Source organism: Camelus bactrianus, chromosome 2 (assembly GCF_048773025.1).
Source record: "Camelus bactrianus isolate YW-2024 breed Bactrian camel chromosome 2, ASM4877302v1, whole genome shotgun sequence".
NCBI classification, from domain to species: domain Eukaryota; kingdom Metazoa; phylum Chordata; class Mammalia; order Artiodactyla; family Camelidae; genus Camelus; species Camelus bactrianus.
In genome coordinates, this window is record NC_133540.1 from 126170466 (window position 1) to 126189693 (window position 19228).

Sequence of the window (19228 nt, forward strand, 5' to 3'; positions counted from 1 at the left end):
TCAACATATGAATTTTAGGGGGGACACAAGCACTTAGTTCCTAGAAGTATTAACCCCATTTTATGTATGAGGAAACTGAGGCACAGAGAAGTCACGAAGCTTGCACGAGGTCATACATGTAGTGTCTGGCAAACCAGGAGTCCAACTTCATCTCCAATCTGTGCTTTTAAACGCTGCTCATACAGCTGCCAATAAATGGCACATAGTAAGATTAGAAATATACCAGTGCGTTCTTCTTACCTCCTACTCCATCACTGAAAATTTATTGAACCTCTATGTTTTCATGGAAATGTGATAGATATTAGGGATATAAGGGGTGAACAGAATCTATATGGTTTTTGCTCCTCTGGAGTTTATCGTTATTAAGCAAATAATATAACCCTTCCCGGGTTCTCAGTCTTCCCTGTTCTCTCTCATTTCTGTGTGTCCATTAATCCTCCAACCAACCAGTCCAGGCTTGATCCAGATCATCAGAGCCCATAACAGTATCTTCCTAGGTGTCTGGAGGCTGGGGCAGGGACCAGATGACCTGTGAGGAAGAGACACACTAACCTTTCTCTTGGCAGTGACCTTGTTTAAGTCTGCTCGGCTTAAAATGGAGGGTTGTGTACCGAGGTTCTTTTCCCGCACTATTTTTCTGTGATTACTCATCCTCCCCAGCACCTACGGCCTTTCTGAGACTCCTGACCCGGCGTCCCTGTGCTGGGGGTACATTTTTCCCGCCTACCCATCCCCAGGAGCCATCTTCCCCTCCTTGGAGTCTCCAGAATTCCACGCGGCCCTTCCCCCTCGCCCGCCCGCGAGGAGATGCGTGGTTCCCGCCCAGCCCTCAGCACCAGGCTCCGCGCCCGCCCCGAGCCCGGGGGCCGCCATTGTCTGGTCCTGTCACGCGTCCCCGTGTTCCCTGCGCGTTGCAAGCTCTTGGATCGCCCAGTCCTGGTTCCCACAGTCGCCGGGGCGCCTGACCAGCGGGCGAGGAGGTCGGCGCTCGGGCCCGCGTCCACCTCTGGCACGGAGAATGGCTGGGAGGCGAAAGCGGCTCGGGGGGACCCACGGCGAAGTCGCCCAGGCGAACAGGGAAGCCCGGCCTGCGGCGGCGCTCAGGCAGCGCTCTCGGCCGCCTCGGCTTCAAGGCCTGGTTGGCGTAGCGGCCGCGAGACACGCTGACAGCGCCCCTAAAACGACACCCCCTCCCCGCGGATAATGTTTTATGTTGTGAAACATAACAAGGAAGCAAACAGGGAAAAGAACTGGCTTCTTTTTCCGGCGCATGAGGAGGACGAGGAACGAGAAAACTGGATGTGGGAGGTGAAAGCGCAAGCCTCTGCCGCGCGCCGGTCACGTGGGCCGTGGGGACCGCATGGCGGCGGCTCGCGCGCCCCCGCGTCCGGGCTGGTCCGGCAGCCCGGGCGCGCGCGCCGACGGGGCGGGCGCATGCGCAGGGGGGCGCGCCGCCTCTGCCCCGCGGCGAGGGTGTCTATGGAGAGGCGGCGGCCGCTGCTGCTGAGGCGGAGGCAGTGGCGATGGCGCCGTTCCCCGAAGAAGTGGATGTCTTCACCGCCCCACACTGGCGGATGAAGCAGCTGGTGGGGCTCTACTGCGACAAGGTAACGGTGTGCGGGGCCTCTGGCTCCGGACAGCGGGGAGGAGCGAGCCGGGTCCCTGGGCGGCAGGGCCTGCGCCGCGCCCGCAGCCCCCGGGGGCCGCGCCGCGCGAATTGCTGCCTGCGCAGCTGTCAGCTCCGCGCTCGCTCCTCCGCACCTTCCCCGGGAGCCCGCGTCCCCGCCGGGCGGGCGGCTTTGGACGTGCCCTCGGGGCTCGCGGCGCGGCCCCTTCCCGGTGGCGTCCTACTGGCCAAGGGCCTGGCAGCCCGCCGCCCTCGGGCGGGCTCCCCGCGGCCCCGCCCGGCCTCCCGCCCCAGGCCTCCCCACGCCTCTGCCCCCAGAGGAGAGGGGCTCCTCCACACCCCACCGGCCTTCGGGGACCCCGGGCCGGTCACCTCGGTGGCTTCCTTTCCGCTTGGGGCAGGTCGTTTTTACAGTTGCCCCCGCCTCCTGCATCAGCACTGCCCCCGCCCTCCCCCTGGCCTGTTTTGGGGCTCCCCGAGTCTGTACTCACACCCATCCATCCTTCTAAACCTCTGGCTTGCTGCCTGGCCCAACAGGCAGCTTCTCCTAACTGCTCTCTGCCTATTTTACGCCCCAGCTTTTTCACTGGTTTGATTTGGGAAAAAAACTCAGGTCTCTTGAGAACCCTCACTCTTCATTTGCGATTATCTTTTCTTTGCAAATTGTATTGTCTGGAGCCTTTACTCGATGTAGATTTTGTTACAACGCAGCTCTTCTCTGTTGGAATTCTTTACTGGACTCCAATGAAAGGGGCCTCCGAAAAAGTTGGTTTAACTGCGAGAACCTTTTTGCACCCTTAATTGGCGCAGCATAAGCTGAAAAAGCACTTTTGTGGAGATAGTTTAGGGCCTTAGTTTAGGGCCTTTTTGCTAATGATTTAAAAACATTTCTGTCAAAAATTTATGTTGGGGGAAGTCCATATACGGATATCCTGAGAACTTTGGGCAATTCTGTTTCATGTAGAAGTGAACCAAGCGAAAAACAAAGTACTCTTTATTAAGCATAGAAATCAACTTTGGTGAACTTTCAGAAATTACATAGCATTAAGGAGAATCACTGTTGAGAGAAAAGAGATGTACTTGCAGCCCAGTGAGGTCTGGGTTGGAGGATGCCCAAAGTCTTCAGTGCTAGGCCACACTTAACAAGCACCCACAACCGTCTTTTCCCTGTCTCCATTTTGAAGATTAAAAACACCCGGTTCAGATATAGGTTTAAATACCAGGGCAGTCTAGGACAGTGGTTCTCAACTTTGCTCATGAGAGTCATCCGAAAGCTGTTAAAATCAGGGCCTCTGAGGGAGGGACCCAGGCATCCAGTGTAATTTAAAGCTCCCCAGGTTAGTCCAGTGTGCGGCCAAAAGGGAGAAACAACAAATGGGTAAGCCGTGTAACTCTGGATTTTTGACTTCACTTACTATATAGCATTTTCATCTGTTCTGGCTTTTGGACTTAGTTATTCTGATAATATGTTTTAATTGCAGGAGAAAAATTGCAGGAAAAAAATGGGAAGGTGTTTTACTTTCTCAAATTGAGAAGGGAAAGTTAAAGAGGAGTAATAGAATCCGAGGTCCTTTCTTCAGTTCAGAGAGGTAGTCCAAGGATCACCCAAAATTGTTAGGAAAATTTTGGTGCCTGTGTACGTTTTTCTAGGGGGTCTGTGACTTTCAGTAGATTTCCAAACGATTGTGACTTGATTCTCCCAAAATAGTTAAGAATCATAACTTGACTTAGTTACACGCTAGCCTGACCAGCCCTATTTAAAAAATTTGAAGAAGTCAGGTACTAATTGTGTGTGCCATTACCTGGTGATTGAAAATGTTAGATCATATTTTGAAAATACAGTGCCATTTTTAAAAACAACATCTGAGTCAAATAAGTTTCTTTTCAGGAGTTAAATGTCTGCTCTTGAAATAACTAAGAAAGCATTTTCAGTTTGCCATAACCTAAGCTAAAATTATCACATAATTTGAATTAATTAGATGTAGTAAATGAGATTGTTGTGTATGTTTATCAAGATTAAAAGTCCAGTTTTCTGAACTGTGAATCAGAGGCCAAGGTGAGTTAGGGAAAAAAAAAACTGCATAGGAATTCTATATCCAGATTTCTTCCTGATACTAATAGTTGGTGGAAATCTCTCCTGGGACAGCCTTTGGGAGATAGTGGGGAAAAAACGTATTTCATGATGGCTGAATTGTCTTAAAGGACTATTTGTTTTTATTCATTGGTCATCTTAGTTTTTGCCTTTGTCATCTTTTGGTTGTACAGACAATAGATACTGAACCCAAGCAGCATGTAGTAAAACTTTACAAAATGTGTTATTTCACTATGTTCTAAATGTTGACTCTGAATGCCCAGTTATTATAAAGATGTCAGTTTTATTTCCAGTATTGACTTTTTCAAGTACAATATATTTTAGAAACATCCATTTATTAGCATCAATTCAGTTATTTACGTGCTTCGTGCTACGATTAGTTTACTAAGAATAATTTATTCTGAAGTTGTAGGCCATTTTAAATATGCTATATAATACCTAATTTAATAGTTTGCTCATGGATTCCCCCTTACATTTATAAAACGTTTTATGGAAAGAGTTTTCAGACAACAGTCCTTTGAGGTAGGTAAAGGCAGGGGTATTTCTGCTTTATAGCTGGGTATTTGTAGGCCTTGGTTAGCTAGACCAAGTTGACATAAGCAGTGCTGGACCCGGATGGCACCCCACGTCAGGATCATGATTCCTAGCTTAATTTTCTTTGTATGAAACCAGAGTAGTTTCTGACAGAATTTTTCTTGTTGACAATCTGTTGTTCACTGACCTTCCAACTTGGGATGGTTTTTAGGGAATATTTACATTGGATGACATCCTTTTTCCAGCTTATTTCAATTCCTCAGTTTTTCCTCAAATCCTCAAAACTTAACATTCTGCTAGTGAGTGTGGAGTTTCTCCTGTCAGTTGGCGCTGTAGTAGCTTGTATTGGTGGTGTGAAATGTCGTTCCTATTCTTAAGGAGTTTACAATTTTAACATTTGTGCTAGGATGGAAATCTAAATGCCGTATGGTGGGAGCGAAGGGAAGTACGTGGTCAGATCTACGTTAAAGCGTCAGAAGTAGTCTTAACAGTGTGTTTGAACTCATTTCTCGAAACAAAGTAGGTGGTGGTTTTAAGGATGTGCTTAGTACAGAGATTCCCAGACTTATACATAAACCACTTATACAGAGTTCAAGGGCTGGAGGCTTTATCGAGTGCCCAAGTTTTTCAGGTAAGAATATTAACAGTGCCACCTGCTTTACCATTTTATAAAAATAGAACATTTATGACCAAAACCCTAGAGAGGAAATAGGCTGAGAATAATTTGAATAGATTATTTTCAAAAAATTGAATGAATATAGGTTTATGAAGAATTCATTTAGTTTTCCTGTTTCTTTGCATACCTGTAAAAACTGTTATTGACTAGCATTGAGAGAGTTGATTTATTGGAGAGAATGCTGAATTGAGAGCTAGGAGAGGAAGGGAAAGGGAATTTAATGAGTTCTTACTACGTGCTTATTTATTTCTTTTAATCCTCACAAGAGTGCTGTGTGGCAAGTATTATCTCTGATTTACAGAGGAGACAGACTTAGTGGTTAACTAACTTACCTAACTCACTCACCTAGTAATTAGGGGAGCCTGAATTTTAATCTTTAGGATTTTTTCTCTTTCTGAAGCTCCTGTTTTTTGCATTACGTTAATGGTTCTGCTGCTTATTACTAGCTGTATGATTTTATGCAAAACATTTCACCTGTGGATCATGGTTTTTTCTGTCTGTAAATTAAAGCTAGTTTGAGCATATCAGTTTTAAGGTTTTCTTCATTGAGTGTAAATCTCCCTTGATGAAATGAAAGCACTGGCTGAGAAGACAAAAAAATAAAAACTTGTTTGTGGTAATAGTAGTTGAATTTTTGTTATGTTTTTTCCTGTCTGTTTTTGAACTTAATATTTAGTCTTCAAGTGACACATAACTTTTCAAATCAGTTTGAAGCCATGCTGTAGGTATGATTTTAAGTTGCAGAATGTCTGAGACAGAAAGTCAGTTTACAGATTCTTTTAAAATATAGGAAGTAGCATGTTACTGTTTTTGAGTATACGTTTCCTGTTGTACATAGGTTCTTTGTTGAATTAGCCAGGCATCAGAGGATACAAGCTTATAGGTCACTTAGGAACTTTTATATCCTACTGTAGAACAATATTTTTCAAAGTGTGCTTTATTGCCTATTTGTGGGTCATGGAATTAATTTTATGGGTCAGAAATAGCATTAAAAGTGAAATGGAAAAGTAAATAATAGAATACATCATGGATTAGGGAGGGAAATACTGTTTCCTGAAATTTGTTAGAAGTGTTGTGATGTGTATGTGTCTGGGTTGTGCTGTATTTCATACTAAAGGTCATGGTTAAACATGCTTGAAAAAACACTTCTTTAGAGCAGCATTTCTCAACTGCAGCACTGTTGACATTTTGGGCCAGATGACTCTTTGCTGTGAGGGCTGTCCCGTGCATTTTAGGGTGTTTAGCGGATCCCTGCCATTCACCCACTAAGATGTCAGTAGCACGTCTACAGTGGCAACAATTAAGAGACAAACAATTAAAAAAAAACGATTCATATGAACAGATTTTTTTAAAAGTTAAATTGTATATGCTCAGGTTATTCTTTTCACTGCTAAATTTACTGACTTTAGGTACCTAGTTAAAAACAGTTGTTGAACTGGAGAAAAACTGAGTAGGGTAAGGACTTCTAGTGATAGTTTTATTTGGGCTAGATATAGAAATAACAGAAAAGCCTAAGTAGACTTATATAGGTTACGTTCTGTGTTCTTTAAACATATTAATTTATTCAATCATCACAAGAACTTTATGAAGTAGTTTTATTAGTCTTATTTTACAGATAAGAAGCTGAGTGAGGTACAGAGTAACTTAGTGACTTGCTGGCAGAGATGGATTCACACCCCAGCAGTCTGGCTCCAAAGTCAGCATTTTTAACCACTCTGCCGGGTTGACTCTGTGTATAACATAGAGTCCTTTTGTCTGTCTAATTTGGTTCTCAGTCTGTAGCATGAACCTGGTCTTTGCCTTAACTTGTTATTAAATCTGAAAGATTTTCTAATAGTCCGGTGAGAATATTTATAAAACTTCTTACATGTCTTTTAAGATGTTATTTTCCATAACTCACTTGAGAGCATTATTTACTTTTTTGCCATGCTTTTGTTTTTAAAAATTTTATAGCTATTATTAATACTTTCAAAATCTATCTTTTATTTCCACTAAGACTTATTTTTATTTTTTTTTTAAATAAAATGACACATAATAGTATTTCCTGAGATGAGCCACTAGGGAATTTTGTTGTGATTTTTGTGTGGCATTTCTTAAGATAACATTTGCAGCATCGGTTTAACCAAATCTGTCTTGTCGTTGTTTTTGTGTGGCTCAGGAGCTAAGACTATTTTTTACATTTTTAAGTAGTTTGAAAAAAATCAAAACAATAATATATTATGACATGTGAAAATTATATGAAATTAAAATTTTAAATAAAATTTCATTTATACTCATTCATATGACTACTTTTGTGCTACAACAGCTGAATTAAATAGTTGCTACAGACAGTATGCCCCACAAAACGTAAAATACTTAGTATCTGGCCCTTTACAGAAAAAGTTGCCAATCCCTATTCTAGATAATTTACTTACTGTGGTTCCTATTCATTGTCCTGTCTCCAGTCACTAGAATGTGAGCTCCATAAAGGCAGAGATGTCTGTTTTGTTCACAGAAGTATACCAAGTACCAGAAACAGTGCCTGGCTCATAATAGCTGCTCATTAAATAGTTGAATGGAGTAAAAAAATGCATTAATTTATAAAAATGAATGACTAATTTTCAAAATAATGATAGCTAATATTTATTAAACACCAATTCATTTTAATCTCACAGCAGCCATGTGAAGTACCAGTGGTGTTATTCCCATTTAACACCAAGAAGAAACTAAGACATTTAGGGAGAAAAGTAACTTACCCAGGGTTACACAGCTAAATAAATACTAGGACTGGAACCTAACCTTAGAGAATTTGGCTCTAGGTCTGGCTTTCTATAAATAACTCTTAATACCTAATCCATACTGCCTTATACAGAAAATGCTTATCTATCATATATTATGTATTATATACTATTATATGTAGTAGAATAGTTTTGCTTTTGGAGTTTGTCTTTTTGATACTTTGTCACGAGCCTACTATTCCTACCTGGAACAGACAGGCAGTTAAGACAGGTTAGACTCTGCTTCATTTTAGAAATCCTAGATCAGACTTTGCAGAGCAGTCTAGGAAGTTGGTGTTAGTAGCTTCTCCTCCATTTACTGTCTCTTGTTTTTTAACCTAATCAGATTTTCCCTCTTAAAATGAATTTTGAAACTGGAATTGACATAATAGAAGGTAGATTTAATGTGGCAGTGGAGGTAATTGGAAGGTTTGGGTTTACTTTGAACTTCAACTTGAATCGAGCTTCTTGATAATATGTATGCTTTAAACATGAGAATTTTATTTGACATTAAATGTAAAAAGTAAAAGTTACATCAGAATAGTCATTTTCTCTTGTTGAATAGTAGAATTAAGGAAGATGACACTGTATGTATTTCTTTATATTTTCGTTGAGTTTTGTCTTTCCTTCAGGTGCGTTTGCTGTCTCATGGCCTGATGTGCCAGGTTTCACGTTGTACTGTTGCAGTGCTTCCACACCAAAAAAGTACACGACTCCTTATATAAACTGCCAAGTGTTTATCCTGGTTTTCTTTAAAAAAAAAAATTACTCCCCTGAAATTATCTAGTAATATTCTAATAGCTCAATGTTTTATAATTATTTTCTGAACAGATCAGATGCATCTTGATATTAATATTTAAACAAACTATAATAGAATGTTTCTGAATTTTTTACATTGTAAAAATAGTGTAGTAGCATAAAGTACATTTTAAACAGAGGAAAAAGCACATCACATTATCCTAACATAACTCTTTTAATGTTTACCTACAACTCTATGGAGTGTCTATATTTAGAATACAGATAATGGAATTTTAGATTTTTGATGGAGTCTGGTTTAATCCCTTTTATATAAAGAAACCATGCTATTTGTTGGTGCATATGTTCCTTCCTTCAGAATTCAAACCAGCATTCCTGGCCTGGGGCCCTTTTTATTATACCATCATAACTTCTTAGTTTATGAATTTCCTTCCCTACTTTAACCAATTGTAAGGGAGATATTTTGCTATATACAAAACTAAATAGGAATGCATTTGAATATTTCTTACTGGTGCATATTTACATGTACTTATTATGCCTTTCTTTTTAAATTTTTATTCAGCTTTCTAAAACCAACTTCTCCAACAACAACGATTTCCGTGCTCTTCTGCAGTCTCTGTATGCTACTTTTAAGGAGTTCAAAATGCATGAGCAGATTGAAAACGAATACATTATTGGTTTGCTTCAGCAACGCAGCCAGACCATTTATAATGTGCATTCTGACAATAAACTCTCTGAGATGCTTAGCCTCTTTGAAAAGGGTTTGAAGAATGTTAAGGTGAGTTGCATGAATAAGTATTTATCAGAACTTTTGCTATCTTCTGATATGTCATTGGCAAAACTTGTTAGCATTTTCTAGTAAATGATGTTATGTTAAAGAAAGAAAAATTACTCTGATACTTGTTAAAGACGGCAGGGAAGACTTTATTAAAGGGATTACTGCAGTGGGGTTTTGCAGAGAGAGATGGGCTTAACTGTGAATATAACAAGGACAAGTGGGGATTTATAGCCAGAAAGCAGGGTGAGGGTCAGGAAACTTGCTAATAGGAAGCATCAAGGCTGGGAGATTCTTGCAAGACTGACTTGCTGCCTCTTGTGGAAGGCAGACCAAGGTGGTAAGATACTCAGAGCAGGTAGATACTGAGGGTTATCAGATGACGAGTTTGGGGAGGTTGATAGACTGGTTAGGATGATTTTTTGCTAAAACTGGACCAAGTGGGCCAAGGACAGAGCTCAAGGTTAGGGCCTACTTGACAGAAAGACTCAGTGGAGCCTCACTGAGTTTTGATGAGAATCTTTATCAGTTACCTCTTTGTTACTCTATACAAAATTTAATCATGAATGCTACTCCCCAAATCTTAAAGGTGTTGTTCTAAGTTGAAATTTTAATTACTTAAAATTTTTTAATTTCTGATAACATTTGCTGAACTCTTAAAAGAAAGTGGTAATAAATGCAGTTACTGGTGACTAAAGGTAAAATTGTTACTTAGAATGAACATAGTTTAGGATACTAATGTAGAAAAATTTTCCTATTAATTGTATTTACATATTATGGGCTATTTGAAGTTTGATCTTCGTTTGTCCTGTTTGGCTTGGTGAAGCATAGATGTAAGTTGCAACTCTCTCAAACCACCACACACTTTTAATTTACAGATTTGTGTTCAAGAAAGACTGTTCTGCATCAGGGAAGAGGATGGACTGAAGGAAGGAAAAGACTCAAGCAGGAATATTGTTATAAAAAATTATTGTAGTCTCTGGAAGAATACAAAATAGCTACTTGGTGGGGAGTTGGGAGATTGAGTAGGGATAGGCTGATGGGAGGGAAGATGGTATTGGGAGATTCACTTTTCATTAAATACTCCTTTCTGCTCTTTGAATTTTATAACATGTTCACGTATTATCTAGTCAGTAAAATGATTAAAATCTGAACTAAAGTAATGACTAGTAGAGAGTGGGGAGGGGACAGACTTGAGAATAATGTAGGATATAACATTGATAGAAAGCAGTGCTTGTCTGTAAAGGGGAGAGGAATGGAGAATGAGAAAGGAAATAGAGTTGAGCCAGACTTTCTACGGAATATGAAAGAGGCTGGGGGAATAAAAAGATCCATAATGAACAGGTTGGGTTGGAACTGCCTGTGCAGTCCAGGTGGACGTTTACTAATAGGAGGAGGCATAGTTGGGCTTTAAGGTTAGAATAGTAGTTCGGAAAGCAAAATTGATACTTATTAGCATGTAAGTGGCAATAGAGACCACTTGGTTATGCTTAGGGAAAACGTGTCAAATCCTAAGAGACTAGGACATTGGATAGGCTATCGGGAAGCAGCTGAGTACATTAGTTCAAGAAGGAAGAGACTAGAGAGGACTCAGCAGGAATAAAATACTCCCATATTAAAAAGTTTTATTATTTTGTTAATTTTCCACACGTATTCAGTTGAGAGGGCTGATAGAGGAGCGGTGGATAAGTTACAGGGAGATATGATCTTAGTTTGTATGAGGAAGAACTTTTCAGCTGTTATCCACAGTTAGTCATTTTTGAAGTGTATATGGTCTTCTGAAGGATAATGTAACAGGTATTCTTAATTGTTTAGTGGAGGAGACACCAGGTGACCTTAAAGGGATTCTGTAATGATATAGTCCAGTAGGCCTTTAAGGGCTGCTCAGAAGTATAAGAAAACTGACACACAGAATTGTGTAAATACATACATTAGAAGTCAATGGAAGCTTTGAGCAGATACTTTTTATGACATTTTTTAAAAGTATGAGATCACATTACTGAAGGAGTTCAAGTTTCCTTTAAAAGATGTTTTAAGGACATCATTTATACTTAGAAAAGTGCAGAGACCACTTTGCTGTTTGCTAGTCTAATGTTTTTCCTGAGGTTTCATGTTACATTTTAAACTGAATTCCTAGGACCAGATACAGTATAAATAATGAACCAATTTTTTTTACTCAAAAATTTTATTTTTTATTGGAGTGTAATTGATTTACAATGTTAGTCTCAGGTGTACAGTAAAGCAGTTCAGTTATACATATAAACATATATATCTGTATCTATTATATTTATATATAGCTATTTGTCTTCAGATATTTTTCCATTATAGCTTATCGGCATTTTTATAGAATACAGTTTTTTTGTTTGTTTGCAGAATGAATATGAGCAGTTAAATTATGCAAAACAGCTGAAAGAAAGATTGGAGGCTTTTACAAGAGATTTTCTTCCTCACATGAAAGAGGAAGAGGAGGTAAGCATAATTCTTCCCCTTGTGATTTTGATTTATGAAATTAAAAAAATGTTATTTCGCCTTTGATTCTTCAAAATAATGTATAGGAAAATGGACTTCTAGTTCATTTTAGGAAATGAAGAAAAACCCAAGGAAAAAGAGTTCATTTTGTCCCCTTAGAGAGTTTGTTGCTTTCCATTGAATGAGTGATTTAATTCATTTACTCAACAAATACTTATTATGTTGTTATGTGGATGGCACTGTTAATAACTTTTTATGCAATCCTACTGTCTTTTCTGAACCTTTAGAAGATTCTTTAAACTTTTTTCTGTTTTATTTCTTTTTTTAAAGATTCTTTAAACTTTTTAATGTTTTCCTGTATTTTCATATTAAGTTTAAAGAATTTTTAGTGGTTTTTTTAGGAGTAGATTTTTGTAATTAAGTGGTGGTGTTAAATTTATCAGCCTTACGCCTAGTGCACACGTATTAGGATATCACTGAATGGATTAGCAAAACATTTTCTCATTCTCTTCTTTCTCTAAAGTGGGATGAATATCAGGGTGAGGAATAGAGAAAATATTTTATGAGAAACTTGATTCTTGTTCAGCTGGAAATCAGTTATTATAGTGATTCTCAGTATAATAAGGCTTCACCTTGTAATCAGATTGCTATTTAGAAAAATCTCCTTTTAAGCCCTTTCCAGACCAGTTAAATCAGGTGAGAGATATTGACATGGGTACAGTTTAAAGGCTCCCCAGGTCATTATAATATGCAAATATGCAACAGGCATTGAAACTACCGAGTTACTAGAGCAGTGTTTCTTAACCTGTGATGTATGTCAACATTATGAAACAACAACAAAAAGCCCTTGGCTCTACCTCTTAAGATTCTAATTCTGTCAGAGGTCGGGACTAAACATCTATTTCAGAGAAGAAATCTCCCAGATAATTTTGAATAGTTGAAGGTCTTAGTAGAGCTCTGACTTTCATGATTCCAATATACTGAATACCATTCTCATGTGATGTAGAGGCCCGGTTTAGATAGAGGTCAATTGCAGTAGCAGAAGGCAGTTAACGGACCTAAATGTCCGACCATACAGAGTGATTGAGAGTGTATGACAGGCTCTGTACAGGAAGACCTTCTGGTTTGGATGCTTTTAAATTGTTAAGGGATTGACTTACTAACTGGAGAAGCCACAGAAAGAAGGATCTTGGTGGTGTTCTCTGCAGTTTTGGATAAGCTAACTTAGTGATAACAACTAAATCTTTATGTCTTGCACTTAATGTGGGCATTTGACCACACTCGAGCCACTAATAATTTAAAAAGTGTACAGTGCAACAGAACCAGTTAAGCATATTTCCTGATGAGTATTTTGTTTAATTTAGGTTTTTCAGCCCATGTTAATGGAATATTTTACCTATGAAGAGCTTAAGGATATTAAAAAGAAAGTGATTGCACAGCACTGCTCTCAGAAGGACGCCGCAGAGCTCCTCAGAGGCCTCAGCCTATGGAATCAAGCTGAGGAGCGACAGAAGTTCTTTAAATATTCTGTGGATGAAAAATCAGATACAGGTGAGAGTCGTATGTTTAGATAGCCAGGAACTTACTCATTCCAAGGCCATTTACTTCTTGTTGATAAGAACTTTATATTTTGTTTGAAGGATAATTTAAGCCATTTGTTTCCAAGTGTAGTAAATTTAATTGATAGTAGTTTCTATTTTAGAATTTAATGTTGTCTGATCATTTAGCACCTCCTATACTTGGACCATGTGCTGTATAGTGTTTCTTAAAGAAGTTTAATATGCATCATAATAGTAATAATCATTATTTTGATAGATGATAGTATCAATATTATTTATATAAACATGTAATACAAATTTTTTAGCCAGTCAAAATTATTGAGAACTACCATATGTAGAGCACTTTTGCAGTGTCATCCTATTTTCTGAACTCCATTGACCACAGTGGCTGTTTCTGTCCTTCCTTGTTTTTCTCATCAGTTTTCAAATTTATTTAATGCTTATAGTTTTATTTCCATCGTTCCATGTGTCATTCTCTTGGTTTAGATCCAGTAATATGCAGTGGAGTGAGTATGAGAGGCGTAGTTTTTCTGTGTATAGTCACTTTGAGAAAACAAATGACAAATGCAAATAAAATATGCCTGCTTTTTTTCTTAATAGACTACTTCCTCATTTTTAGTCTAATTTATCTTTGATAACTTTGCCTTTTAAATTGACATCCTTAAATCTTTTGCTTTTGCTAGATGAGCAGTAGCAATGACATTCCTGTTAAAATTACTTGAAAGTCTTTGGAATCAGTACTTTTATTTTTATTTAACAAAGTAGATGAGATGCATGTTGAAGCAAAGCTGTTTTTATATGTTAAGCTGTATAATTAAATCCATAAAGCTTGTGTGCTTCACTCTGAAATGCAGCTTGTGTCTTAGACACCAAGCCAAGACCTATCGTGTCTGGTTTAATTTGAGTTATAACATGGGATTTAAAAGCATCACACATTTAATTTTCCCACTCCTTCAAAGTAAATTATAGCTGTATTATGTTTAAAATATTTGCCATTTGAAAGGGTTGATTTAAAGTAATTTGATCATAGCGTTACTATATTAAAATTGCTTTGTGAAGACAAATCCAGTATATAAGTTACTCAAATTTTTAGTTCCTTAATAATGAATCTTTAAATATTCTTTATTGTACACCTCATTTGCACTTTTCCTTCAGAAAATTGCTTCTGAAATAATACGTTACAGGATATTGGATATCCAGTGAGTGTTTTCAATAATAGTTATTGACAAAAGATTCCTGATACATGTACACCAGCATTAGAAATATTTACATTACATTGTCTCAGCTGACTCAGGTGGGGGATAATTAGGTTAAGACACGAAAAGGTTAAAAGAGGTCAGACTTCACAGAGCTCTTATGTGAAATGTGAAAATAAAAGAGGGAACACAAGGAAGATACTGACAGAAGTTGTAATGCATGAATGGAAAGTGTGTGAGATTTGTGCGTGTCATTAAAAATGCCTTGGAGATCTCATACCCTGGCCGACTCTGCACTTGCTGACTTAAAGCTGTATAACCTGCTGGGTTCCTTTTTCAAATGATGCCTCTCATGCTACAAAGCGAGTATTGTTTTCCTGTGACGCCTTTGTAAGAGGAAGTCAATTCTGTGTTCATTATTGTAGCTCCTGCTGATGAAGTATGATTTGGGCTGTGATAGTTTAACCCTCCAGGTTCTTACCAAGTTTAACATCTCCATGTTACCTCTAATCCATGTTATTTCCTTTTCACATCTTGCAAGCAGGAAGAAGTGGACTTTAGGCACTGGATTTTATTTGTAGAAATGTGATTGTAATTTCTTACTACATTTGCTCTGTATAGCCTTTAATGTTAAAGTTTTTCTTTTTTATTTCAGAAGCAGAAGTGTCAGAACAATCCACAGGTATAACCCATCTTCCTCCTGAGGTAATGCTGTCAATTTTCAGTTATCTTAATCCTCAAGAATTATGTCGATGCAGTCAAGTAAGCACTAAGTGGTCTCAGCTGGCAAAGACTGGATCACTTTGGAAACATCTTTACCCTGTTCATTGGGCCAGAGGTAGGTAAATGGGATGTTTAGTTTGTTTTAAAAATATTTCAGTCAATTTTTTTTAAATAAATACATACGGACATTCATAAGCAAGGCCAGAGAGGGGGACTCTTGAGAGGTTGACTAGTAAGTAGGTTTCATAGTTAGATTATGTGTCTTTGTGTGCATTTTTAGGAAGCTAGCCATGCTGAAGTATTCAGGGTGAATTATGTGATATGTGCAATTTCTTTTAAAAATAATTGGGGAAGGAATGAAAATAATTGGCAAAATGTTGATAATCATTGAAGATAATGTGATGAATACGTGGGTATTTATTATGCCACTTGTTTAATGCTACTTATTTCTACTTTTGACTATGTTTGGAATATTCCATCACAGAAAGTTAAAAATACAATTAATAGGTTGTTAGAACAGCTTTAAGTAATTCAATTATTTTAAAAATACAAAATAAATTTTATAAAATTTAAAGGTGAGACATTGTGTCTCCATTTTGGTAGTGGCTCAAGATAGTGGAGTCTGTTTTTGTCTTTAGCATATTTTTTGTGATTAGTGATGCCTCATTCTATAAATTACAATTTTATATAATTTCATTGTGGTAAGTTAGTTTTACATGTAAACACTTAAAGAAAATTTTTTTTTCATGAGCATATAATGCAGTCACGGGATAAATAAAGCTGATACAGCATGTATTTTTCTGTCACTGAATTAAAATAGTTTTTCTAGGTGAGTACCTCAAAATTCATGTAAATGTTCTTTTTAGTTTTCTATAATTTGTCACTTTGACATGGACATATTTATTTCCCACATAATTAAGCTATGAGTCTGATTTTAAAAAGTTTTATTTTTTATATCAATATATGGCACTTTTAAAATACACTTTTGTTAGATATTTAATGTTTTTTGCATGAAGATGTTTGGAGTGTTGGGTAGATTTATATGAGCTGAATTATTAGAATTATTATCTCATGTGGAATAAGTTTTCCTATTGTATGATAAAATATTAAGTGAAAAGTCAAATAAGGTAAATATGGATATATCAAATACTTTTTTGTTTAGCTGTATTTTTGATTATGAAGAATGAATTTTTAGGAAGTAATACATAATTGGACACTATTTGAAATGATCAAATGTGATAATGCTGTGCTAGACATCTGTGAGGTTAACCAGATCTTAAATACGCTTTTTTTCCCCTGTTTTTAATATGCTTAAGAAGTTCCAGTAAAAATGGTTTTAATTCAGTTAATTTATGGTATTTGTGTTCAATGGTTCTCAATCACAATTGATTTTACCCTCTCCAAGGGATGTTTGAAATGTCTGTGGGTGCATTTTTGTTTGTCCCATCTTGGGGGGCTATGCTGGCATCCAGTGGGTGGAGGCCAGGGTTACTGCTAAACACCCTACAACGCGCAGGAGAGCTCTCCACAACAGGGAGCTGCTCAGCTCAGAACATCAGTGGTGGTAAGGCTGAGAAACCCTAAGGTAAATGTAATGTTAGGGGTTAGGTAAATTAATTCTGCATTGTCGCTTACTTCACAATCGTGTAATTTAATTGCAGTATATTCTCCAGGATCTTTAAATTATGGTTTAACTTTACCTTAATCTTTCCCTTGACTTCTGTTCCCACCTATTTCTGAATTGCTGGCTGATTCACTACAGAGCAGGAAGTCTTGCTTCCTTTTGTTTATTAGCTACTATCGTGATGGGGGTGTTGCTGGACCCAGTGTGAAGCCACAGTAGGGGAAGAAGATGGGGTTGTATTCAGTTATTTCTAAAATTGCATGTTAAGACTGGTAATTATTTTTCATAGTTCTTTTTGGCATGTCTGAAATTGAATTCTGTGTTTTTAAGTGTAATTTTTTAAAGCCACAATTGAATATTTCTAGCAATATTGGCCTATTGCCTGGGGCTCATGTATGCAGAGGTTTTTGTTATAAATAGATAATTTTTTTGTCATGGTAGCCAGCATACTCTTATTTTGTCCCTCTTATTTATTTGTTGTGTAGGTGACTGGTACAGTGGTCCTGCAACTGAACTGGATACTGAACCTGACGAGGAGTGGGTGAAAAATAGGAAAGATGAAAGTCGTGCTTTTCAGGAGTGGGATGAAGATGCGGACATAGACGAATCCGGTGAGCTTTGTTTAGAGTTAAAATTATTACATGGTGCTTTATTAATTAATGTGACATGTAACAGTTACTTAGGTGTTCCGGTTTATGTATTTTGTGTTTCTAAAGAAACTGGTGTTTTTAACCCTATTACTTTTTAAACTTTGAAGGAATAATAAGCATATTTAAAGTTTTGTTTGAAGTATTTTTAAAAAATACACAGGGTTGTTTCCCATATGTTTTAATATTTATTTAGACACTAAAAAAATCAGAAAATGACAGCTGGTTTTCCTTATTGGAATAATATACATTCATTTTAGTGCTCTGCAGTTTGCAATGTGTTTTTAGGGCCATTTCAGCTGATTAGTACTGTTATATTGAGTCATACTGTGGCCCAGAGGGAGGAACATGAAGCTGTTGAATCTGTTCATTTATTTGTAAACAGTCACGCCACTTGCCTCACGTGGTTGTTAGTATAGAACTAAGTATAGTTAGTATAGAACTAAGAAGTAATGTACATGGAAATTCCTTGTAAATGGTAAGAAGTTATATAAACTAGTGTAGCCATTCACTAAGCACTGTGAGAGAATTCAAGGGCGAATAAGACTATTCCTGCCCTCAAAGAACTCAGCAAACAGGAGAATTTAGAATACATGATTCTTAATCAAGGTACGTACTGGAAAGTCCTGTAATAGAGGTGCAGTAAGATGCTATTTGGGAATATGGAGGAGAAAGGTATAAATTCTGTTTTAGATACTGTTCTATATAATAATTAGTAAAAGATGGTGAAATAATAAAAAAAATGAATGAATAAGATACTCTGCTACTTGGTAAAATTGAACCTGTAGGGATTTTTTGTTTGTAAGCTGCCTACTTACAGTAAGCTGGTCTGGCAAAAGAACTAAACATGTGGAAAGTAAGGACTATAAATACAAAGATTATTCTATCAGCAGCAAGTTTATTTTTATGAAATAAAGGTGCCACAGCTTTGTATAGTTTTAAATGTTTGGAGGGTACCATGTAAGAAAGAGGTCTGTTCTAGTTTAATTTGGTGATTTGCTTGCACTGTGGCAGGCACTTTCTGGGCATGAGATTAATAGTGAACAAAATGGAAAAAAAATCCTTGGCCTTGTTTAGCATAAAATTTGGAGAGGGTAGGCAAACAGCAAACACAGGAAAAATATATATATTGTATTAGATAGTGTCATCTGCTGTGGAGAAAAATAAAGAAGGAAATAAATGTGTCAGGAAATCTCTTCTAGCTCTGTGTCCCTTTCATCTATGTAAAATCATGAATGACAGCTTTTATTATGGTTCATTTTCCTTTTGATATCCTATATTTTGTTGAAAAACTTATACTTGAAGAATATTAAGTAGTCAGTTTTTTTACAAAATTTTTTCAGTACTTGAAACTGGAGGTTTTTTTTTCCTTCTCCCTACTAGTTAGCTTGATGAGAAAATACTCTCAACTTTTTTTTTTTTTTTTTTAACCCTTTGTCTCTTTTTAGTTGTTGTCAGACCTGTTCAACTTTAAGTCCTGGAGAATGAGACCTTGACCACTTAACTTACTTCACGTATATAAGGGAGTTAAAGGAGAGCAAAAAGTATTGCGTATTTAATGATTTGGTGATTCCTTGAGTAGCCTAGCTGTAATTAGTATATTCTTAGACTTTTGAATTCATTTTACAGAAGAGTCTGCAGAGGAATCGATTGCTATCAGCATTGCACAGATGGAGAAACGTTTACTCCATGGCTTAATTCATAATGTTCTACCGTATGTTGGTACTTCCGTGAAAACTTTAGTATTAGCATACAGCTCTGCAGTTTCCAGCAAAATGGTATGTATAAATTAGC

At 37.6% G+C, this 19228-nt stretch overlaps 1 protein-coding gene across 2 annotated transcripts in view; it reads left to right on the top strand.

Annotated features, from left to right (window-relative positions):
* The first annotated feature begins 1424 nt into the window (after window positions 1-1424).
* The window catches only part of FBXL5 (F-box and leucine rich repeat protein 5), a 40592-nt gene continuing 22788 nt past the window's right edge, over window positions 1425-19228 (top strand). Inside the window, exons 1-7 of one of the 2 annotated variants that reach the window (XM_074350026.1) lie at window positions 1425-1607; window positions 9004-9219; window positions 11590-11685; window positions 13050-13236; window positions 15096-15278; window positions 17273-17398; window positions 19064-19212. In XM_074350026.1, the coding sequence (XP_074206127.1) occupies window positions 1524-1607; window positions 9004-9219; window positions 11590-11685; window positions 13050-13236; window positions 15096-15278; window positions 17273-17398; window positions 19064-19212 (1041 nt within the window). In that variant the 5' untranslated portion in view covers window positions 1425-1523. The remainder of the gene's footprint in view (window positions 1608-9003; window positions 9220-11589; window positions 11686-13049; window positions 13237-15095; window positions 15279-17272; window positions 17399-19063; window positions 19213-19228) is intronic. The other variant, XM_074350024.1, reaches the window with a different exon arrangement.